Source organism: Phocoena sinus, chromosome 12 (assembly GCF_008692025.1).
Source record: "Phocoena sinus isolate mPhoSin1 chromosome 12, mPhoSin1.pri, whole genome shotgun sequence".
In the NCBI taxonomy this organism is placed as follows: domain Eukaryota; kingdom Metazoa; phylum Chordata; class Mammalia; order Artiodactyla; family Phocoenidae; genus Phocoena; species Phocoena sinus.
In genome coordinates, this window is record NC_045774.1 from 6,824,878 (window position 1) to 6,850,684 (window position 25,807).

Consider the following 25,807-nt stretch of genomic DNA (forward strand, 5'->3'; position numbering starts at 1 on the left):
GCAGAACTAGAGCATCAACCCAGGCCATGATGAACATACCTTGTTTTAAAAGGCGTGAAGCCCCAATTTTGCTATTTCCCTGCTGTAATACATACCTCCAACTGCTCTATTTTCAAGTGGTGACAATGGCCGCAGGCTATTCTTTTGAGAAAATTGGATGAAAGGAGAAGGAGAGAGAGAGGACGGTAACTCTCTGCTCAAGGCTGGATTTTTGCTGAATTTTTAAAGGGGAAGATTTGAATACATATGTAGTTTGAAGTGAACAAGCTGCAGAGCGGCAGAGTTTGAGGAGAGTGAGTGAATGCTGAGTTAGACCATAACGAGCTGAGAGGGGACAGGTTAGGACAGATGACTAATGACTCTTGTTTTGAAGAGGAGGAACCATTTCCCCTTTTATCCTGGAGGAGTAGAGATGGAGGATACAGAGGGGTTGTAACTGGGAAGGGATATGAAGTTAGGGGTGGTACACTTGATAGTGGCCCCAGGGTGGCGGGTGGGCGTGCGTGCGGGGTTCTCTGGAAGGCTCTGAAAGTCTGAAGTAGAGAACGGGTACAAGATGTTCACTGGGGTATGCACCTGGGAAGGGAGAAGGGGGCAGGATTGGGCTGAATAAGAAGTTGAACTGCCATGCAGGCCCAACAAAGCCTCAGCCCACCAGCAGAAACTTGGGAGCAAATGTTGCCCAACAGCAGCTCATGTTGGGATAAAACAGATGGGCGGGTCCACCTCCCCCTCACCCAGTCAGCAGATTCAGGGATCCTGGGGGAGACGTGACCTCAGGCGAGGCGGCTCTCTGCAGCTGAGGAAGACCAGACTGCAGGCCAAGGCATCTCTTGCTGTCCTCCTGCAGCTCGGCCACAAGCCTTCCTTGCAGGGGGTCTGGGTCCCGCATCTCCATGTTCACCACAACTGCTCTATATTTTTAGACTTGTGTCAAGTGAGGTCCTATTTTGAGAATGAAGTGTTAAAGGTTAATTGAGAAGAATGGTGATGATTCGGAAGAGTCCCCAAGGGAGAGGGGAGAGGGTGCTGGCCAAAGACAAGTGATAGAAGCAAGTTGCTTGACAGTGAGTGGACCCCGAGTCTGCAGTAGCACATGCTGAACAAGGATGCAGCTTCAGGCAGATGGTCTGAATTTCTTTTAGAAGATATTCTAGTCCCATTTTACTATACTAGCTGTGACTGGCAGAACTGGAACAGAGGAAGGAAAAACAGGTGGTGATGTTTACCCAGAGCTGGATATTGGCAAAGAAGGTACAGTAGAGGTACAAAGGAATCATGGATCCTAAGCATCACTGACATCTTCACATGTGGGGTTCAGGCTGGGGAGAGAGGTTTGAGGTCAGACAAAGTCTGCTTGACCAATAAGCAAAGTACACACAGGGCTGGAGGTCAGAGCTGGACCCTCTGGGGAGAGGAAAGAGGAGGGGTGGAGGAGGAGCCCCTCCCAGGAGCCACAGTCACCGAGCTGGGTGGGCAGTGACCACGCGGCGGATGACTCACCCATGGAACAACTGCTGTTGAACAGCTCATCCAGCCAGGCCGTGTTCTAGGCATGGCTGATAGAGCAGTGACAAAACAGCAGTGGTCCTGCACTTGTCGCCTTTGCATTTCAGCAGCAGGAGAGAGAAAACAAAGTGAATGTTACATTGGAGCTGTAGGTTAGAAGAAGATGAGAGCTATGGAGAAAATACAGCAGTGATGGGGATTTGGGGGGATATAGGTAGGCTACAGTTTCACCCAGGATGGTCCTGCGAGCCCTCACTGAGAAGGTGACATTTGAGCAGGGACTCGAAGGAGGCAGGGAGTGCTGCATGCAGATATCAGGGTCGAGAGCTTTCCAGACGGAGGGAGCAGCAAGTGCAAAGTCCTGGAGACAGAAGCCTCCCTGGGGTGGTCAGAGCCAAGAGCAGGTCAGCGGGGCTCAAGTGCAGTGAGCAAGGGAGAGAGAAGGCTCAGGGGCTACACAGTGAGCCAGGCAGTGGAGGACCTTACATAGGCCAATGAGGGCCTTGGAGTTGACTCTTGGTGAGATGGAAAACCCATGGCGGATGGCATGATATCCAACGTACGTATTTTAACAGGAGCCTCTTAACTGTTACCTTTTTTATAAATTTATTTATTTATTTATATTTATTTTTGGCTGTGTTGGGTCTTCGTTTCTGTGTGAGGGCTTCCTCCAGTTGTGGCGAGCGGGGGCCACTCTTCATCGCGGTGCGCAGGCCTCTCGCTGTCGCGGCCTCTCCCATTGCAGAGCACAGGCTCAGTAGCTGTGGCTCACGGGCTTAGTTGCTCCGCGGCATGTGGGATCTTCCCAGACCAGGGCTCGAACCCGTGTCCCCTGCATTCGTAGGGGATTCTTAACCACTGCGCCACCAGGGAAGCCCCTTAACTGTTATCTTGAGAAGAGACTGAATGACGGGGCAGCTGATGGCTGCACACTGTCGAGGACATGATGTGGGCCAAGTAGACAGCAGTGGCCTCAAAAGATGATCCATTGTCGTGTGTGTGGACCCTGTGTGAAGAATTTGGAAGAATTCAAAGTACACCATTGACCCCTGTCCTCACGCGGTCTTCATCTGCCCTCCTTCCCACCTCCGGGAACTTCTCCCTCTCTCCCTGCGCTACTGCATTCCACATTCATGTCTTGCATTTCTAGTTTTATTTTTAAAACCCGTTTCACACTAGCTTTGTATCTGTCCATTTCCCATGCTGATGTTCCTGTGATGAGCACGGTTACGGATACCCCTCCCTGGTCTTAAATAGCTTGACCCCTTACAACTCTTCCCTTCTAACTCTATGCCATCTCTATCCTTGTTTTTTATAGTTTATTGCATCCACCAGGTGTTTCAGGTAATTAGTTAGTCTTCTGTTAAAGATGTTTATATTTGAGCTATCATTGACATCAATCCTCTTAGTTATATCTTAGGAGAATGTTAAAATACAAATTCTGAAAATAGGCTAATTTTCAATTCTGTTTTTCATTTTACCTAGCATTAAAATAAGTCAAATCAGTTTTTCTCAAGTGGGAAGAATGCTAAGGACCACTTGTAAAGGAAAAAAAAATCCTCTAAAACTGTTTGAATGAAACTATTTTTTAATGATATTTCTTAAATATGTCTAGATATAAATTTAGAAAGAAACTTTTTATGCTTATACAACTAGAAGACCCAAATGAAAATGTATAAATTAAATATAAATGAAAGCACAAAACCAAAAGTATTCAAATTAACTCTATGAATTTAATATGGCAGATGCTGTCATCTGACTGAAACTAAGTCAGTGCTTGGGGTACAGACAGGGCCCTGAGCGGTCTGATCTTAGCCCGCCTATGACCCTGAGCTTGGGGAACCTCAGTTCTGCCGCCTCTCCTGTGCAACTCCTCCCCTCATATACTTGGCACCAAACCACGGGACCCTCACTTGTTGGGAATTTGACCCTGGAATTCTCGCTGCCTCTGTTCCTTTCCTTATTAGTTGCATAAAACTAAAATATGCCTCCTTGCTCCCAAGGAGATCTAAAACTCGAGCTGACAGGACTCTGAATTTCCACAGCAGTTTTTGGTTGAATGGCAGCCAGTCAAATTATCCAGAATATACCTTTACTAATTGTTTAGATCAGAACAGCAACTCTGAAATGAACAACTTCTCAAAAAGAACCACAGTCTGCAAGTCTTCGTGGCCTCCAGTAGGAGAAAAACAGTGTCTCTTGCAAAGGTCGGGATCTGGCTTTCCTTCTTTGTAGTATTGGACATGCGTGTGGCAATTAATTTACTAGATTTTCCACCAAAATATTCACCTTGGGATTTCCGTTTATTTTCTTGGACTCTTGTCAGGTGGTGACATCACCTGTTTACATTTTGTTCATATTTGTAAAATTTTTTTTGTATTACCTTAGTGAACATTTACCAACCACTTTCTCAGGGTATGAAATGCAATAATGTCGAAGACGAATATATATTGAATATAATAACAAAGACTAAATCTCCGTTCCGGCGTTTCATACGACCACAGAGTTTCAGAGTTGGAACTAACTCAAGTCAAATTCATCTCTAAAATATTCTGCATAAGTAGTCATTTACCCTCTGTCTGGAAGCCTCCGGTTACTGGCTTATAAGGCAGTGTATTCCATTTTTAAATTAGAAATTTATTCATATTGAACCCAAGTATTCCTGCTGTAATTTTACCTGTTCATTTTAATTCTACCTTCTAGAATAATGCACACATCTAATCCTTCTTGCAAAGGATAGCTCCTTCACCCTGCGGAGACAGTCGCCTCCCTCCACGGCCCACCCTCCCCCAGGCAAACGTCCTCAGTACTTTCCACGTTCTTACATCACAATGTGGAGAAATGCCTCAGCCTCAGCGGTTGCTTTGGCACATTTTCATACAACCCATTTTCCTTAATAGAAATGTCAACAGATTCTGTCATTCATAGATTTGATCCCAAAGAAACAGGTTTTTACATCAATTCTGTTTCCAGAGTTTATATTATAAATGACTGCAAATTAATACTGTGGAATAATTCTATTTAAAAGACAGGGATGGAACACATTTTAAGTGATAACTGGTATGCCCTGGCACAGATAGATATATAGATAGATAGACAGATGTATATACTTATGTATACATATGTATATGTATATATATGAGTATGATTTATTTATTTACTTATTTCCTTTTACAACTGAAAAAAGAAAATGTGAAAGCTTGCATAGGCTCTCACTGTCTGGGTAGAACTAGCAGATCATGGGCACAAGACTGCCCTGGCCCCCTTCCCAGGTCTTTTCCGTAAGAGACACTTTCCAAACGGAAATGCAGCATCTTTAGGGCCTTGACAAATCCTCCTGGAAGAACCAGGCGAGATTCTGAACTGTAGCCGAATCCCATGAAGACGGGGCATCCAGATGCCCCATCTTCATCCTTCACTCTCGATGTGCAGAAGCCCAGCCGGGAGGCTGAGGAAACAGGATGTGATAAATAAGTGAAATGAACCTACATGTGCCAACTCCCCATCTCTGGCCCCATGAAATCCTGGCTCTATATTAGGGACAAGTGACATGCTGGGCAGAAATGACACAGTGTCCTAAGGCCCCACAAAGGCCAGGTCACAATCAGGAGGGGAGAAAAGGCCTGGCCAGGGTCACGTGTGGCTCCTTCCTAAAGAATCACAGTGAGGGGCAGGCTGCAGGCAGAGTGCCCTCGGGCGTTTGCTGTCTGGAGGTTGGTTAGACTGTTTTGCAGGTAAGCATTTGTGTCCTCTCCCAGAGCGACACTGGTCACTGGTAGTCATAACTGCAGTGAGGACATAGTACTGCACAGAATGGGAATAACACGTTGGTGATTAACTCTTCTTCCCAACAGCTGGCTGCCCCAACTCCTTGATTAAAGAGCTCCATCACTTCAGGATTCTTGGAGAAGAGCAGGTGAGTCAGCCTCTCAAAAGCTATGCCAGAGTGTTGTGGAAGATAGACAGTAATGAGGCCGTTTAGGCTCTCTCCGGGGAGGCCAGGGGTGTCTCCTGACCCTCAGCGCCTGAAACGGGAAAGGGAGCCATGCAGGAGCTATGTGTGGGAACACTCTTTCCCTCTTCTATCCATCAGGCCTGACAGGTTATTAATTGGTACATCTGCTACCTGCCAGAGCATTACATCTCGGGACACGGCAGTAAGCAGGTACAACGTAGTGGCAGATAAGCAAATAAGTGCCGAGATGAATTATGCCTAAGAGATCGAGCATCACAGACAGCCCTGATTTGATGTCTGTAGGTGGATGAACAAACTCTTTTCACCAGAATTTTCTATTTTGTGTGTTACCTGTATTGCACTTCAGCCGCTTTGTCTATGGATGTGAACATGTGACTTATATACAAAAGCTGGCCCACTTAAAGTTGCTTATTTAAATGTTGCGTTGTGCTCAGTGAAACATGTCAGGTTCTAAGTAGATGTGTTAAGTTCATAATTCAGAGTGCTAAATATTACCTAGATGTATATGTATAAACACACACGCACACACACTTGACCACCTAAAAATAAACCTCCTAATCCTCATACGGAATTACAGGCTCCGTATTATTATTATGTTAAATCTGATGTCAAGCTGTCCTTGAAATACTCATGCCATATAGTTTACAGCATGCTAGTTGACCTATTTTATACTCTCGTATTGATTTTTACTCGCAAAGGTGGTCTTTGCCCGCCCTGACCAGAGAACATGCAAATGGAGACGTGACAGCTCAGTTTTGTCAACAGATTTTTGGTTTGTGTGTTTTCGTTTGGTATGTGTACGTCGCAAAGTTGGACTGCCCATTTCCAATATGAGATTTCAAAAGGGGGATTAATTAGGGGAGGATGAAAGGCTGGAGTCATTTCCAGCTCCTTGAATTAGCAGGTTACAGTGTGCCTCATCCATGTTTTCATACTGTAAATTTCCAGAATAGAGAGCACGGACGTTTATTCAAATACAAGCAAAATCAATTATCCTCCATTGCAGGTAAGAGCTGCTAACAGACCCCAAACATACCTATTTATGAAAGCACCTGTATCTCACAGCTATTTTCCTGTGAAAGCCTGAGAGATTTCTTTTTTTTTTTTTTTTTTTTTTTTTTTTGTGGTATGCGGGCCTCTCACTGTTGTGGCCCCTCCCCGTTGCGGAGCACAGGCTCCGGATGTGCAGGCTCAGCGGCCATGACTCACGGGCCCAGCCGCTCTGCGGCATGTGGGATCCTCCCGGACCGGGGCACGAACCCGTGTCCCCCGCATCGGCAGGCGGACTCCCAACCACTGCGCCACCAGGGAAGCCCTGAGAGATTTCTTATAGCAAGAATCATTGATTGTTACCCTGAGATTTCTGCTCAGGTAATGGAAGCTTCTCTTCTAACTTGTACCAATATTTGCAAATTGTTTCCATGTTTGTTTTAGAGTCATTGGGTGATGAGTAAGGAAAACTGCCAACTATAATCATCTCCTTAGAGTTGCATAAAATTCAAGCCACTTTGCATTTTCTTAGACATTTAATCAAGCCATAATCAAAATCAATATTACTCTGATCAGTTGTGCTACATGGCCACTTGGTGCATCACAGCAATATTGATTTTTATTTCCTGAAAAACCACATTTCCTTCCTTCCTTCTTTCTTTTCATTCGATGAATACTTAACTGTGCACCTGCTCGTGTGCTGTATGCCATTCTTGTTTACAGGGACAGAGGAGTGAAAAAGAAAGCCCTCTCAGGCTCCCATTCTAGTTGAGGAAGGCTATTATGTTACATGCACACAGACATGTTCAGTAGATAATATGCTAGATGGTTATCACTGCCATGGAGAAAAGTAAAACCAAAAAGAAGGATAATGAGTGCTGGCGGTTGGGGGATCTGAGATTTTATACAGGGTGGTCAGGAAAGGTCTCACTGAGGCAGGTGCTAGGTGCATGAGGACCTCAAAGGTGCGAAGGGAAGCACCATGGTGACATCTGGGAAGAGGTTCCCAGGTAGAGAGTAAAGTGAGTACAGAAGCTTTGAAGCAACCATATGTAATGCTTATTTTATGTAAAAAATATTATAAAATATAAGTTGTGGTTGGAATAAAGCGGGAAGAAATCCAGGAGCATGTAAAGTGGGAGCCAAAGGAACAAAGCGTGTCCTGATCAAGCAGGATGCAGATGGGAAGTGAGCCCTGGAATTTGAAACTTGGAGGCCATTGTGACCTTGACCAGTGGACTGGTGAGGGTGAAAGTCTGCCTAGATTGGGTTCAATGGAGAGGGGAGAGGAATGGGAGAGAGAAAATCTGGATACCTTTTTTTTTTTTTTTTTAATGAATTTAGCGAAATGAAAACAAAGAAATGAGGTAGTTGCGGGTAGGGGATGTGGCATCAAGAAATTTTTCATTTTTATAGAAAAAAATGCCATGTTTATGTGCTGATGGGAACGATTCTGCAGAGGAACAGGGAGACTGATGATGCAGAGGAGAGGGGAGGATTTCAGGAGCAATGTCCTTGATTCGACAACTAGCAGAGTTAAGGTTTGGCCAGAGACGAGAGTGGAGACAGCTCAACCTCGTAGCAGTGGGAAAAGCAGAATATGTAGGAAGATTTTTGCTGCTGTTTCTCTTTTCTTGGTGACACAGGAAGCAAAGTCATCAGTTGAGAGGGGAGATGGGGGAAGAGTTTTATAGAGATAGGAAAGGATGATGAAAGTGTCATTTAGGAGGCTACGGAGTGAATAAGTGTAAGAAACGAATGAATTTGGAGCGAGATCAATCAGCCTGACTGTTTTTCTGTCACACTGAACTGTGTAGGCTCAGATGCAGCCGAGGCAGAGGGTCAAGTTTAACCAGCCACATGAGTAAAACAAAAACAAGAGAGAGGCAAAGGAGCTCTTCGCTGCGCAGACCTAAGGGAGTGAGTATAATGACTGAGCCTGAGATTTCAGCTGGGTAAGCAGAGAAGAGGGATGAGGGGAGAAAGGGATGGGGAAGAGGTGGGAGGACCCACCGGCTACAGGTCCCAGTGGGTTCAAGGAGTCTTTGGAGTTTGGGTTTTAGAAGGGTTTAGCTGGAAAAGTAGGTGTTGGCCGAAGAATGGAATACTTGACATTGAGATTGTGGAGGTGGTGCAGTGACTGGAAATGACAGGATCAGGGGAGGACCAGGAATGTTGCTGGCTGAGTTAAGGTAGCCGACGAGATGACTGCAGAAGTTGAGGGCATGGACTTAAAAAGCCAGGGTGTTGGAAGTATGGCCCATGTGGACACTGAGATCCTCCAGAACTGTCACCAGAGCGGACTTGGAGAGAGTTCTGGTGAGTCAAAAACTGAGGCTTCTAGAAACAGGACAGGGAAGGGAGAGAGAGACTGAGGGAGGTGGGCATCAGTAGCTGACTGCAAAGGAGAAATAGAGCACAAAGAGCGGTTTGAAAATCCCAGCTGGAGAGTTTTAGAAGGAGAAAGGAAAACTGTTCTACTTGGGGTGTTGCAGGTCAATTTTCGGTGGTGCAGAGGGTGCAGTGGAGAAAACATTTGAGGGGCTGCAGGGGAAGCAGTGTCCTGAGGTGTGAATCAAGTTCAGTGAGGGAAGAATGTGAGAAAAACATTGAGAGTGTAAGTTACAGGGCACTTACTGCTGACTGACTCCGAGTCCCCAAGCTCAGAGGCAGGCGTTGGGGCAGCTGAAGGACAGGGTGGGGAACAGGGATGGACAGAGCTGTGTGTAGGACTGAGGATCAGACCGGAGAGGTGACAAGGGAGCCAAGGATCTCTCGGTGATGGATACAAACAGGTCACATCAGCTAGGGATAATTCCGTGCTGATGAAACATGACAAAACGTAGTGGCCTCAGGGCAGATGGTGGCACGAAGTCCGGAGAGGGAGCAGAAAGTTCCAGCCCCACCGCTCCTGCCAGTGGGGGTGGGCAGCCCTTAGCCGGAGCTGCTGAAACTCTCAGGCTGTCTCTGGATGCTTGAGGCAACTTAGATTACTTGACGAAACAAAATTTTTTATTGTGTGTTACAAGTTCCCTCGGACAAATCATCGTAGTCTCTAACTTGGCTTTTCGGTTTGTCAAAAAGGAAGAGTAATGCTAGGTCATCTCTTAGAACTTCTGTAAATAAATAAGATTGCAAAGTAAGTTGCAAATATTAAGTACTACACTAAAATGTTTCTGATTTAAATACTGTTCACACTCTATCAATAGACTGAACGAGTAGCAGCAAAAGTAGACACTAAAATCAGTGTAACAGGGAACTATATTCAATATCCTGTAATAAACTATAATGGAAAAGAAAAAATAATAAAATAAAGTAAAATCAGTGTAACATTCACTTAAAAGTGAGTTGATAAAACCTGTACAGATACTGGTTAATTACTGAATTCATTACTGGATGGTAGAGATGCTGACCAGTATCTAATTTCTTTGTCTGTGATTCCTTTCTGTTTTCATTGACCTTGAATAGGCACTTGCTTTTTGAGATCTGGATTAAAAATAAATCATTATAAACGCTATAAATCATTACCTTCCTAAAATAAAAATGCAATTAAAACTCCTTGGAATGTAACATATTACATTTACTTTAGCTCTGGGCCCTGTTGCTGATTTGTGTTTACGATTCACGTTCATAAAGCACCTTTCATCCCCCTCACCCACACCCACCAAGGCCAAACTACTTGGCAAAAATATTATCACACTGCAGGTAAGTAAAGCTACTCTAAATTTCTCGGTGATCCCTAAAGAAGACAGGTATGATATCTGTTAAGTCCCCAGGATTTGGAGAGTCTTCAGAAAAACTGCGTTTCAGACGTACTTCCACTTTTACCAGCTTCCTCCTCTTTGGGTTTAATCACCAGAATTTTAAGGAAATAACCTTCATTTATTCAACAAACATTTCTGAATACCTTTTGTACTGTTATTGTGCTAGGGTTGGGTAAAACGTTAAACAAGGAAGTCACAGGTACAAATCATGATAAATGCTAAGATGTAACCTATTTTGGATAAGAAGTCAGGACCTCTGAAACATGAAAGTTGACAGGACACCCACCATGAAGTGAGCTACGGTCACGGGGCTTAGGGGAGAAGAGCCTTCCAAGCAGAGTAAAGCACATGTTCCGTAGCCCCAGAGGAGGTGAAGAGCTTGCTTAGTTCAAGCCACTAAATAAAATTAATGTGGCTGGAAAACAATGAGCAGGAGGGACCGTGATGAACGATAAAAACCACCTACACCACGTGGGCCATGGTCCAGAGTTCGGATTTCATTCTAAATTCAATGGGGAATCCTTAAAAGTTTAAAAAGGGGGGCTGGCATTATCCAAATTACATTCTAAGAATGTCAGTCTTGTTGCAATATGGACACGGTCTGGATGAAAATGATTGGCAGAGGAAACAGAAAGAAGTGACTATTCAGAGGTAGAATTAAAGGTCGTGGTGATTGATTAGCCAAGAGTCAGGGAAATGAAGGAATCCTACAGCTCTATTTACTGAGATGGGTTTGATGGTAGGAAGGTGAAGATGAAAGCTTGGAATCAGGGTTCAATTCTGGATATCTTCGATATGACTGAAGCATTGAGAAGGAGACAAGTCGGGATTTGGATGTGTGAGTTGGAGCTCAGAGGAGAGGGAGGTCAGGGGTCAGAGACAGATAAATTTGGAGTTGCTGGCATGTAGGTGGTATTTTAAATCCATGGTGGTTGCGAAAAGTAGGTAAGAGAGGAGGGACCACGGATGAACCCTAAGGAGCGCCAGCATTTGGAAACTTGGTAAAAGAGTGGCAGCCAGCAAAGGAGACCAAGAAGGAGCCTCAAGTTAAAGGAGTAGAAAATCCAGAGATGTGTCATGATGGAGCCAAGAAAGGAAGTGTTTCCCAGAGGAAGAAGTGGCTGTTTACGTGAATGCTAATGAAAAGCTGAATAAGATGAGGTCAGCCAATTGTCCTTTGCATACGGCAACGTGGAAGTCATGGGTGGCCGTAACGAGCAGTTTTGGTGGAGAGTTGGAGGCAAGAGGCAGATTTTTATGGGATGAGGAGTCAGCAGAAGCAGAGTCAATTTCTTCTAGAAATTTTTTTATGAAAAGGAAAAAGGAAATGCAGCAGTAGCAGAAGGGTGCTTTACAGACTGAGGGGGCTAGAACTTGTTTTATGTCCATTGAGATGATCCAGTAGAGATGGATTATTTGATGATTCAAGAGATAGATGAGCTAGCTAAAGAAGGGAAGTACTTTAGAAGGTGAGAAGGGGGGCTTCCCTGGTGGCGCAGTGGTTGAGAGTCCGCCTGCCGATGCAGGGGACACGGGTTCGTGCCCCGGGTCCGGGAGGATCCCACATGCCGGGGAGCGGCTGGGCCCGTGAGCCATGGCCGCTGAGCCTGCGCGTCCGGAGCCTGTTGCTCCGCAAGGGGAGAGGCCACAACAGTGAGAAGCCCGCATACTGCAAAAAAAAAAAAAAAAAGAAGGTGAGAAGGGTTTGTTGTGGATCCACAGCACAGAGGGAGTAATTGACCCTTAACAGGGATAAAGCCACTTTCTTTGTTGTAAGAAGACAGAAAGGAACAGGTGAGTGTGGGTGCAGGTATGTTGGCAGGTGTAGTGATGCGGAGGGGAAAGTTGGCGTCTAATGGCTCCATTAAGGCAGACACATTTTTCACTGCTGCATCTTCTCCACATAGATTTCTTGACACATAGAAAATGCTTAGTCTGTTGGTGGGCATGTAAATTGATACAGCCAGTATGGAGAACAGTATGGAGGTTCCTTAAAAAACTAAAAACAGAACTACCATATGACCCAGCAATCCCACTACTGGGCATATACCCTGAGAGAACCATAATTCAAAAAGACACATGCACCCCATTGGTCATTGCAGCACTATTTACAGTAGCCAGGTAATGGAAGCAACCTAAATGCCCATCAACAGATGAATGGGTAAAGAAGATGTGGTACATGTAGTGATGGAATATTACTCAGCCATAAAAAGGAATGAAATTGAGTCACTTGTAGAGACATGGATGGACCTAGAGACTGTCATACAGAGTGAAGTAAGTCAGAAAGGGAAAAACCAATATCATATATTAACACATATATGTGGAATCTAGAAAAATGGTACAGATGAACTGGTTTGCAAAGCAGAAATAGAGACACAGATGTAGAGAACAAACGTATGGACACTAGTGGGGAAGCGGGGTGGGGGTGGGATGAACTGGGAGATTGGGATTGACATGTAGACACTAATATGTATAAAATGGATGACTAATAACCTGCTGTATAAAATAATAATAATAAAATAAATTTTTTTTAAAAAAGATGCTTAGTAAATATTTGCCCAATAAATGAATACCTCATTTGTGACTTCTGTCTTCTTAGTGAAGTATGAAGTAAGATGTCCAGAGAGGAAAGTGGTGGGATATGAGCAGTATGGGAAGAAAGAAGAGAAAACATGCTACTAGAGAAACATAATACAATCATGAAGAAGTTGTAAATGCTCATTTGAAGTCTGTGATGAGTAATTTAAGAGAAAGCAAGCAGTGGCCAGGGAGAAAGTATTAGGTCAGTTCATGAGAATTCTCAGTGAAGTTGAAGGATTTAAGCCATGTCCATACTTCAGTAAGAGCACCAGGAAAGGAAAGACAGGAGATGATGGTTGGAAAGAGACATATTTGGAGTTTGGATTTCAGAGGTGGTACAGTTTCTCATGATGACAAGGCCCAGGAATGAATTGTAACAGTAGAAGATTTGTTTTGAAAAGGTCCCCAGAGGTGAGAAGGTAAAGGAACTGAAAGAAGAGGTTGATGGATGGACAGTTCAATCCCTAGGATGATGAGAAGAATAGGGGCAGAGATGAAAATCATGAACTAGAAGCTAAAGTCCCAAGAATGAGGGGCTTATCCACCTATGTCCATTGCAGGTGGTGGCAGTGGGGAGAGGACAGCGGTACATAGCCAGATGGCATAAATTTCAGAGGAGCAGTGGGGTGGGGTTTTGCAGGAGAGAGGGGAGCAAGGGTTTAGGAACATCAGTGAGGGGCCTGGAGACAACCAGCTCCAACTCTGGCTTTCAGGTGTGTACACCTGAAACAAAAAGCAGCCTTCACTTTAGAGGGTTGTGAGGAGATGGACCAGTTTCAGTTAAATCGGGTAGGAGAGAGAAACCTTTGAAAAGCCTGATTACACGGGAGAGCTTGTTCATTGTGGAGCAGGAATTCCAGGGGACAAAGAGAAAGGGCTTAGGGGAGAAGGGAGGCTCCTATTGGAGAATATCGAGACCTTTATGGGAATGAGAATAGTAGGGGATGCCTAAGTCTCAGAAGTCAATAATGATGTGAGGCATGATGGAATGAATTCTGATGACCTTTGAGGGAAGTAGGTACACAACCAGGCCACCTGGCTGTTGTCACCTCACCTGGCTGTTGCCGTCTCACCTGGCTCTTATCATCTCAAGTGTGTCTCTTGGGCATTAAGGCAACTTACTTGGCCTTCACTTCAGAACGTTTCCTTGGTATCATAGGCTTGCTGACACCAAGGAAAGATAGTTGTAAATGTAAATCCATGTAATATAATCGAGAAGATCATTTTTTTAATTATTTGGGTCATCAGAGTTCAAATCAATTCATTAAATGTGCAGTGGAAATAACCCGTTTCATTGCCTCAAATTGAAGCCTTACACAAAACTTCCAGACGTTGATATGTCACTCTTCCCCTTCCATTGGCCTCATAATCACCTTGAAACCAGTATAGTTGCCTCCAGACCGGAGGATGACCAGAAGGGAGAGATGTGAGCATCCCGTGTTAGAGAAGCAAAGGCCGGGAAGAGACAGGGAGGAGGGGGGTGCAGGTGGCAAAACCACACCCTCTCAGGGAAGTTCCATTTCTCTGAGGGTGAGGCTCTTGGATTTGGAGACTAACAGCACTGCTCACAACCACTTCTCAGGGACTATAGTAAAGGGTAAAATAATTTGTGCCCACAGACAGCCTTGCCCTCTGCCAAGGGCCCCATCAGGAGGTGTGCTTAGCAGACCCGTTTGCAAAGCTCCCAGAAGTCTCTGAAGTCACGCCCTCAGTAGAAACTCCTTCAAGGAAAACGGTTTGCAAGTATCTGCTTTCACAGTCTAACCCTTCCTGTGGGGCACTGCATGGCCCACAGCATGGAGAAGGGACAAACAAGTCAATCGATTTTGACCTCCTTTCCGGAAGATTCCACGGCTACTAGAAGTTGAGATATTTTTTGGCATCATGTCGTCTGAAACATCTGAAAAAGAAAAACCTTGTAAATTGCAATCCAGGATACAGTCTGTTGCTTTAATTATATTTCAGGTGTTGTTTGATCTGTTTTCTCCTGGCATTTAATTTCAGCCATCCTAATGATGTTTTTTTCTAGGCGATGAAAAAGGTCCAGCCCTTTCTCTAGCCAGTTTACTTCATCAGTCAATGACAGACGTCCAGGGATGAAAAGTACATTATTAGCAACAAAACTGAGAATACAAACCACAATGGTGACAGGCACCTCCACAGGGGCTGTCACCAACTCCCCGGTGCTAACTGCTTGCACATGAAGAAAACTAAGATTACTGAGAATTTAAGGAGTGTTTTTTAAAATTCTAATACATATAGAAAATAGGGTATTCTCTACTTAGCACTGGGAAATGGATTAATCATAAATTCATGTTCCTCTAAAAAGTTATTTTAGACTTCGTTTAGCCAAAGAAGAAGTGCTGTAATAAACCGTTTTTCATTAGTTTCTAAATGATAACGAAGGAATAGTGAGCTGAATTTTTGTTAATAAAAGGGAAAAAAAGAAAGTGGAGGCAGCTTGGTATCGGGGAAAGGGTGGTCTTTTAGAGCCACAGCACTGAGTCCCTGCCCGTGTGAACCACAGTGAAGGACTGAATGTCTTTGTGACTCAGTGACCTCACCTGTCACTTCTAGGACAGACGGAGAGTGAAATGCATAGGCAAAGTGTGGGCACAGTCCTTGGCACAGAGTGGTAATTCGGTGAATGGTATCTCTGATGGGGATTTCTCTCCTCCAGGGGGAGAGCAGGAGACAGGTCCTGGGAGGGAATCCCTGGGTGCTTGTGGCTAAGACCTCACAGAAGCCAGAATTTAGTGGGGGAAAAGCAAGAACAGCCTGTGTAGGGGTTGCTTTTGTAGCTGTACCTGAGTGCCCCCAAAAGGATACTCTGGAAAATTCCATGGCAGAACACAAACAACCCCCTTCCCTGCTCAGAGGATTTGAAAGGCTGCCATGGATTGCTGACAAGCTCCACCTCATTTTGACAGAACATTTGCCTGTTTTCCCAGATTTTAGTTTTACCTAAGTATGCCTGTGCTTCAAATTTGTTGCAGTTTTAAGATTTAGCTTCCTTCTTGCTGTCTTTTCTTAGGAAAGCATGCGAATTAAACATCACGATGAGCCGTTCGTGCCCTCCTACATAGGACAGGCCTTTTGAGTGGTCTTCCAGCAGTGTCGGGTATTTGGGCCCAGTTCCTCCCCAGCCTGACCCCGCGGGTCACCACTTGCACTTAGCATAGAGACAGTGGCCAGCAAGGAAGGGGAAGCTAACTGGCCTCCGTGGGACCCGGGACCTGGGACCTTGGCTTCATTATAGAACATTATTCTACCCAACCCAACTCCTCCAACTAGCAACAGACCACCAAAGTGCAACCTCTATTTGCTTATGCTCTCCCCTGACTCATTTTTAGATTCTTAAAATATGAGTTTATTGAATCTTCTGTGAATTTTATACTTTAAAATGAGTATTTCCTGTTCTTAAGAGAATCCATGAGCATACACATAAAAACTGAATAATTTATTCCCCAAATAAATAAAATATAAACCATACCAATGAGTTGAGATTTTACCTAGATAAGTCATCTAACAGAATGTATTTTCACTATAATCTGACAAAATGTAGGAGGAACTTTTTATTTTTTTCTTAGGTGCAGAACAGTATATGCTTTGTTAATATTAACATTTATTTTTAAAAATTTTTGCAAATACCCTGTCATCTCTAAATTCTCTTAGTTATCTGTCTGTGGAGTATCCACTTTATGGAAGTATATCTAGAAATTTGCAAACTAGTTTTATTAACAGCTTAAACAGCGTAAGTTGGCTATACCTATCTACACGTACACAAGCACACACATAGACACTCACTGTGGTTCCAAAGACAAACAATGCCTAAGTGATTTTTAGAGAATTTACTGCTTTTGAGCTCACCTGAGAATGGACTCCATACAGACCTAGTTCATGTTATAAATTAATCACATTCCTCCAAGTTAGTTCTATTTATAAATGCTATTCAACAGTGATAAGTAAAAAAAGCCCTAGGAAATAACACAAGTACTGTCAAAGGATCAGTCATCGTTCCTTTCCACCATTTGCAGTCCATTTATCACTTTACCACTATTGTGTGTATTTTACACTCAGATGAGTACAGACATTCTGCTGTACTTCATGCTAACTTGTCACAACTCTCCAATAAGTATATAGTATGTTTCTTCTAGTGCACTCTCAACTTTGTGCCAGTAAGTGGTTGAAAGGAATCTATGAAACTGTGGGTCTTATCTTAAAGAAAACTACATAAGGGTCCCTGCTAATAACATATAATGTAATTACATGTCTAAATTGTTTCCTTAGAGTATTAAACTTTCTGTGAATACTAGAACATTATTGGTCTAGGTCAAATGTTTTTCTTATACATTTCACAATGTTAAAAAAAAGAAATGCATTCAGTAATTGTAGGTTTTGATTCAGATGTTGTGTGTACTTTTTAATCAGAAATTACCAGACATGTAAGCTAAAATATTTGTCTTCCTTTAGAAAAGGAATTGTAATATAGATTGAATATAATAAAGTTATTTCTTATAAATTCCTTAGTTAATGAATGGAAAGAGGAACATAGTTTACACGTTCTGTCAGAATTTGAGACTGTAACACATGTAGTCAGCAAGAATTTCTATAGAGTTTAGTGCACTTTGTCCATAGGTTAATAGGTTAACGTCTTCCTAGAAAAAATATTATCGTAGTAATAAAATTGCTTAATTAAATTAAATAGATAGGTGATCTGTCATCAAATCAGTAAATAGCTAATGACTTAAGATCAATTTATTTAAACTAGAAAATAATTTATGTAGGTAAACATCATCCTATACCACTCTGTTATTAATTCCCATTGCCATTGATTATTTTATTAGAATTCTTTAAGAATGGAGTTAAATTTTATTAATTCATTCTACAACTATTGTGTACCAACTATGGACAAGATAGTGTGCTGAACTCAGGAATACAAATGCGTGAAGGAAAGCGGGGAGTGCAGAGGGTCTACAGGAAGGCCTGAGGGGCTGGAGCATGTAGGTCCCATGACTCACAAAACCAGTAACCAGTCAAAGACCTCTGTCAGGACAAAGCCCCTCACTGAGTAAAGGGAAAGAGAACGTCCAGTTGAAAATGGGGTAACAGAGTTGGGAGATCACAGAAATTGAGCCTTCATATTTTTTAACACTGCCCAAAAAACCAAATAGGAAACTGTAGAGCCATTAAGAGCTATTCTGAATCCTTCTTCCTCCTAAAATTTCAGAACTAATTTCATGTAAAGGTGAGCGACAGAAAGGAACAAAGTAAAATCCCAACAGAAAAGAAACAAGGTCAAATGCCGCACAAAGTTTTTAAGAGGAGATGCAGAGGGAAGAGCAGAATATTGTCCTGAGAGACGGTGAGAGTGTATCAGCTGGTCATGCCCACCAGTTGGGTGAAAACTAAAATAACTATTCCAAAGGGAACTAAGTTATTAAGAAATTTCACAAGTACAAATAAATAGCAACGGACATAGTCTTAAAAGAAATAGACAGTGAAAAGAAAGAAAATTCTAAAAAATGAAAATAAAGTAAGATAAACCAACTTTACCCAACTTCTAACTCAGTCAAGAGAAGTTGACCGGTTTAGAAATTAGGTAAAGAAAATCCAATATATGTACACTAGAAAGCCCACAAGAAAAACATCAAAGCAAGAGAATGGAGCAAATACTAAAAAATTAAATTCAGTACAACTTTCCTGACGTAGCATGCATATGAATATTGATCAGAAAATGACCATCACCAAGACATATTCTAATAAAATTACTAGATTCTAAAGAAAAAGAAATCCTCTGGGCATCTGAGCAAAAAGATCAATTCACTTATAAAGGAAAAAAATAAAATCAGATTGTCATAAGCTTTGCCCATAACACTTTATATCAGAACATAGAGTAAGACATTTAAGATACCTGAGGGGGAAAAAATATGAACCCAGGACTTTATATCCAGCCAAACTCATTTTCAAGAATCAAGGCCCCAAATAAACTGTCACTGAGCAAGAATTCAGTGAACATTTTCCCAATGAGATCTTCCTGAGGAATTTATACTAGAGAACAAGCTTCAAACAACCAAAATTGCTGATCAGACATTAACATAAGGACTGGTGATGAGTATTAAGAGAGTGTGTGTGTGTGTAGCATTAAGATTACATGAGAATTAGGAGAAAGAAAGCATAGTATGAAATGGCCCTATGTCTCAACAATTTAGATACAGTGTTATTGGAAAAATTTGGCAGGAGAATGGGTAGAGCACATGAAAATATATTTGAAGTTTTTAGTAATCACATTCATGGTGATAATATTGTCACTGTAAAATCATAGTGTGTACAATGTGAGCTAAAGCAAGTGAGCTATTATGGAACATTATTATTCTATTATTCTGTGCGTTCTTGAGAACCAGTGTAGAAAAAGGGCAACAGAGATGTAAAACAGAAAATATTAAGTAAAACTCTGTAGTTCTGAAATACCTACCCTCTTAGCAATTTTAAGTCTACAATATAGAATTTTTAGCTGTGTTCCCCAGGCTGTACCTGAGATCCCAAGAACGTATCCATCTTGCAAAACTGAAACTTTGTACCCATTTTGGATAGGACAAAACAGAAGGTTAAGCAGTCCAGTGGTACAGAGCTGAGCGGAGGGGTTCAATAAATATTTATTGGAATCATTCACAGTGATACGAGGGGATGCTATGTGCCAAGACACACGGGGGTGGGAATGGAGGAATGGCTTGCTTCTTCATACAAGTCTGACCAAACCCCATCTGGCTTAAAGCCAACTTCCTGTCTGCTCTGCACGTGCTGCTGAGTGCTGGTGCAGAAGAGCAGGCAACTCTGCTGACCAGCTTCCTCTAAATTCATAATCGCTGTTCAAATGGGCTCTTAGTGCTGCCCCGCAATAATCCTGACTCCAAACATTCCCTCGCCTTTCTCATTCATACCTTTTCTGCTCACCTCAAATTCCCAAAACCTCCTTTGTCCGCACGTGGGCCGCAGCACTCTGCCCTCGTCCTAAGGCCTCACCCTCTACTCATCCTGTAGATCCCAGTCCCTCACCTATCCACGGCGTCATCAGTTGCCGTCCTCTTCTCACTCATTCCCTTCAGCCTACTAACACCCTGTTATTTCTCCGTTTTCAAAAATCCCTTTACAGTCCCACAGCCCTCCCAGCTGCTGTCCCCCTGTCTCTGCTGCCCCTTTCAGTCAAACTCCTAGAAAAAAGTATCCACGCTCACCTCCTGGAATTTGTCTCCTCCAGTTCTCTCTTGACCCCACTCCCATAAGGCCTCTGGCTCCATGACTCCACTGAAATGGCCCCTGTCGAGATGGCAATGGCATCTCCATTTCTAACAACAGCCAGTGTTCAGTAATTGTCTTCTCTGCAGCCTTTGACACAATTTATCATGACACATACACCCTCCTTGAAATACTGTGTTCCCTTGCCTTCCAGGACACCTACATTCTTCTCGTTTTCCACCTGCCTAATAGGCTGCTTCTTCTCAGTCTCCTTTGCTGGCTCCTTCTCAGCATCCCCACAAAGGTTGGGTAATCTCATCCAGTCTCATGGCTGTTGAGATAACACAGGGTCGTATTGTCAAATCAGACTTGCAAGAAGCGTAGATGTGGGCTTCCCTGGTGGCGCAGTGTTTGAGGGTCCGCCTGCCGATGCAGAAGACGCGGGTTCGTGCCCCGGTCCAGGAAGATCCCACATGCCGCGGAGCGGCTGGGCCCGTGAGCCATGGCCGCTGAGCCTGCGCGTCCGGAGCCTGTGCTCCGCGGCGGGGGAGGCCACGACAGTGGGAGGCCCGCATACCGCAAAAAAAAAAAAAGAATCGTAGATGTAACCCAGTGTCAGTCTTTACTAATAACTTCCAGGATGCTGGTAATGATGAGACACAGACAAAATACAGGGAAACCCCACCTCATTTAACACAGCTATGCCTGTCCTTTCTCAGCATACTGGGATGTACTCTAGGCAAGAGTCAATACATGAGGTCTCTGGGTAGTTCATGGAATGATCACTAACATGAAATCTCTCAGTTATATAAACTGTCTCATCATTCTTCACTTGATAAAATGTCTTCATTATCCCTTAATAATTGCACAGCTTATGACATTTTCAGAGAGCCTTACCTCATAAATTCATATATTCTAGTTTACTGTAAGCAAACTTAGACCAAGTGTTTCCTGCTGAATGCATTCCATAGATAAGAACTCTTTTCTAGTAAATGCCATTGTATATAAGTACCATTAGCGTATTTACAAGGGGATTTGACCAACGCATCTTTCTTTTTTGGCTTGGGTCAGAAATAAGAGAAAATGGAGAGTAGGCCTGATGCTAACCCTTTCCTTTCCAGCTCTATGTGCACCTATGACTTCAAAATTGGTGTCCACAACCCGCAACTTTCTCCTAAATTCCAAAGCCATACATTCAACTAGCCACTCACCATTTTGACTTAGTTGTGTAGGAGGTTTTCAAAATGAATATGAGCACAATAGAAATAATGATTCGTTTTCTCAACTCCCTAAACACACAGACTCACACCTTTCTTCTTCCAAGTCTCCCCATCTCAGTAATAGTCTCTCCTGCCCTCTGTCTTCTCAGCGAAAAACATTACTTCCCGCTTGATTTCCTTTCCTCTCACACCATGTATCCAACCTGCCTAAAAAAATTTTCCATTTCTACCTTCAAAATATATCCAGAACTCAACCACTGCTCCATCCCTACCTCAATCACTGCTTTCCTGATTCAAGCCACCACCCTCTCCGTGGACCTTGCTGAAATAACCTCTGACCTGCTTCTCTGCTTCCTGCTTCCATCCTTGTCCCCACGAGTCTATTCTGAACGTATCAGCCAGATGGCTGTCTTTAAGAGATTAGTCATATTGTGTCGTCCACAGCTTGAAAGTCCCCGGTGGTTCCCAAATCTCTCAGAATAACAGCCAGAGTTCTTACAAAGGCCTTCAGGGATCTATACATCCTGGATCCCCATTAACTCTCTGACTTCATCTACTATTACCCACCCCCCCCCACACACACACACACACACACACGCCCATTCACTTTACCTCAGACACACTGGCCTCTTAGCAGTACCTCAAACAAAACAAGCCCATGCAGCCTCTGGACCTTTATAATGCTCCATATTCAGCCAGGAAAGCTCATTCCCCCAGGTGGCACATGGCTTGCTTTTCTAATCTCCTTCAGATGTTGGCTTAAATGCACCTTCTTCATAAGACATTCCCTATTCCCTGATCACCTCTTTAAAATTGTAATTCCCATCTTCCCCAGGATCTATCTCTTCCTAGTTTTTTATTCTCCTCCCCACTCATCACCATCTGAAATACTATACAGTTTAACCTTTCAGTATTTACTGTTCTAGTCTTATGGATGAGAGCAGAGATGTCTGTTTTGTTTAGGGCTGTATTCCCAACACCCACAGTAGTGTCCGGCACATAGTAGGCGCTCAGTAAATGTTGCTTGAATTAATTAATTGTCAGATCCATTTGAGTTGATCTGAGTTTAGAAGAGAATATGATCAAATAATGCAAGGAGAACAGTAACTTAGGGCTGCGACAAGGAAGACTCTGGGAAGCGTGCTGTGCAATTTGAGGTTTATTCTGCAAGCTGGGGAAACAGTTAAAGGGAATTGAGCCAAGCAACAGCACAGAGAAATGACGTCAGGGATAAAAGAAATCATGCTTTAAGAATAAGAATAGTGATGAAAGGAAAATTTTATTCTTTAACAGAAAAACAGTAGTCTGTATGCTCATTGATACCGTGTGGGCTGCTAACAATTACCAGGGGTGGAACATTGGGACCTATTTTCAAAACAGTTTTAAAAATTCGATAGGCTCCTGAATAGAGGCATGAAAATATACTCTTTGATGAGATTGATAGTGATGCGTTTTGAATGTCCATAACTTAAAGTATAGATATGTTCCCTAAAATTTGTATGAAAAAGTCTACTAAATGCAATTGGTAGTAGTATTTTAAAAGATCAAACTTGGAAAAAATCTATTTTTTGAGGGTAAATTCTAGAAATTCGAAGAACACAGGCCTCACTTATCTGTTTTGTCAGCTGGAACTGGGAGACTTTCTCTAGATTGTACCACACCTTACCCCGCACCCCCGTTTTTACAGAAACAGACTAACAAGAAAACCCCCGAACCACCAACTATTAACATTTCGGTAAAACAGCACATCTTGGTGTCTGTATTATCACTTTGAAAAACTCATTTTCTCTTTGCAGTACAACCGGTACCAGCAATATGGTGCCGAAGAGTGCGTGCTACAGATGGGGGGCGTGCTGTGCCCCAGCCCGGGCTGCGGAGCAGGGCTGCTTCCTGAGCCCAGCCAGAGGAAGGTCACCTGCGAAGGGGGCAGCGGCCTGGGCTGCGGGGTGAGTACCAGCCACACTCCTGGCTCTTGACCGTGTATTTGTTTGCTTTGGCAAATTGGCTAGGATTGCTTTATTTTCATTTTCCATTTAGACTCAGACATCTTTGATATATAAAATAGATTTTTAAATTCTTAACAGGATACCATATATAGATATAGAAGGGGAGGTAAGATTTTCTGCTTTAATTGCTATCCAAGTGTTTAAGACGTGAATTACTTGGTCAGCCTTTTAAACTTTTCTTCCAGTGCTCAGCTAATTCAGAGCAAAAATGTGTGATTTCTTAATTCAGGCATTAAGTAGACAGGAGTGGAGGAGAAAGAGAATTCCTCATCTTAGCGTGATGTCTTAGTAACATTGTTTGCCTAAGTATTTCAAGAAATAAAATGAAGGTTAATACGGAAAACTTGAAATGTTATTGTGTAGTAAAAATCATTTTAAATCGAGATGAGCAAAACTTAATGGTGCCTCTTAGGGAAGCAGAATAAGAAACATGGAAAGTGTTTGTTCTAAGAGGTCAAACCAATATGACCTAGACAGCTTCTTGAATGGATCTGTGGCTGCGAGCTGACGGCGAAGGGGTGAGGGAAACATAAATCAAATGCAAGTAGGCTGACTAAATTATAGGTTGAAATGACAAATGGATAATAATCCTGATATTAAATTTCATGCAGGCCAGAAAAAGAAGTGTATGTGCTTATAAAAAGGTTATTGAATTGTGATGGGAAAGCATTTCTTTTAAAATTGCAACTTCATGATGAGTTTTGTGGACGGAGGGGTATGGACGGCAGAGGGGTATTACCCAAGCCTGATTTGGGGCTGAGCATTGTGATTTACCTGTGCATAAACTGGCATCTGTCGCCCTCCATAAAGCTCCGTATCGGTCATGGAGTGCAGCTTAACGAGCCCTGGGCCGAGTGATAAAGCAGGGTATGTGGAAGGTGAGAAATAAAGAGACACCGCGATGCGTAAGCAGAAGGAAATACCTGTGGATTAATAATGGTGATTGCATTAGGATGAAAGCTCAAGTCATGTCTGCTAGCCTTAGAAATTATGGAAATCAAACTCCACTTCCCAGCTTTAGTCGTCATTTACTGTATAATCTGCACCGATTGCACGTGGCCTCAGCAAGCTGCCAAATTCTGGGATCAGAATTTCTAGCAAATGTTTTCTTTTAAAATGAGTTACAGTAGCTTTTAACTAATGGCTCAATTATATGCTTCAACCTGCTAACAGCTCCTGTTCTTCCATCCTCTAAAGCTGGGGGTTCCTTTGGCCCATCTTCTGCATTCAGTTCTTCATCCTGCTCTAAGAATTTGGAAGGTTTATGTAATTTAAGATTTGAACATCTTTTGCTTCCCTTTTTTACACAATGTGACATTATAAGTAACACACATATTTGAACTCCAAATCATGGAAAATTACCTTGGAAGTAAATTGAATTGCTTTAAGATCTTTGGGTTAAGAGAGTTTGGGGGGCAAGTCCTTACCTAAAGGAGAATGGTTATCTTCAGGATGCTTCTTTGGAAGTTCTAGGCAATGTGTTTTATTTTTATTTATTCTGTTTTGTTACTGCGAGGGTGGGAGGGGATGCTTGTTGTTTCATATATTACTTATCTATTGCTGCATAACAAATAAGCCCAAATTTGAACCTTTTAATTAATAAACATTTTTATCTCACAGATTCTGAGGGTCAGGAATCCCTGAGTAGCTTAGCTGGGTGGTTCTGGCTGAGAGTCCCATGAGGTTGGAGTCAAGCTCGGCTGTAGTTAACCCAAGGCTTGACTGGGGCTGGAAGATCCACTTCCAAGATGGCTCGACCACATGACTCTTGGCCAGAAATACCTCAGTTCCTCACTGGCTAGTGGCCCTCACCACGTGGCTCTCTTCTTAGGCTACTTGTCCTCAGAATGGTAGTTAACTTACCTGGAGCAACTGATCCAACAGACAGAGCAAAGATAAAGCCACAGTGACCTGCTCTCCAAGTCTGTACACCATCACTTCTGATTTATTCCATTGGTCAGCACTGAGTACTAGGTCCAGCACGCCCCTCAAAGGGAAGGAAATTAGGCTCCGTCTTAAAGGAAAGGGTGTCAAGGAATACATGGACATATTTTGATCCACCACTGTTTGTAATTTGAAGAAGTTGAAAAAAGAACAAAGAGAAATGATTTTCTAAACTATGCACTTAACTTGATGCTTTCTTTTCCCTCCCTGCCTTTTATGCCCCAGTCCTGGTAAGCTTTTTTAGACTGATACAAATTCCCATTGCTTTGCCTTCTCAAAAGACATAAGTTGACCTCATCATTGCTCTTTTTCTTCAAATCCTCAACTTTCACAAAAAGGATGTTAACCCAACTTACATGCCTTTGGGATTCTTGTAGTGGTGAAAAAGGAGATTGGGGGCTTCCCTGGTGGTGCAGTGGTTGAGAGTCCGCCTGCCGATGCAGGGGACACAGGTTCGTGCCCCGGTCCGGGAAGATCCCACATGCCGCGGAGCGGCTGGGCCCGTGAGCCATGGCCGCTGAGCCTGTGCGTCCGGAGCCTGTGCTCCGCAACGGGAAAGGCCACGGCAGTGAGAGGTCTGCG

The 25,807-nt window shown here is 43.2% G+C and overlaps 1 protein-coding gene across 2 annotated transcripts in view; it reads left to right on the forward strand.

Moving 5' to 3' along the window:
• The window catches only part of PRKN (parkin RBR E3 ubiquitin protein ligase), a 1,284,475-nt gene that overhangs the window by 1,083,683 nt on the left and 174,985 nt on the right, over nucleotides 1-25,807 (forward strand). For both annotated transcript variants that reach the window (XM_032651607.1, XM_032651608.1), the window contains exons 8-9: nucleotides 5,364-5,425; nucleotides 23,072-23,221. In XM_032651607.1, the coding sequence (XP_032507498.1) occupies nucleotides 5,364-5,425; nucleotides 23,072-23,221 (212 nt within the window). The remainder of the gene's footprint in view (nucleotides 1-5,363; nucleotides 5,426-23,071; nucleotides 23,222-25,807) is intronic.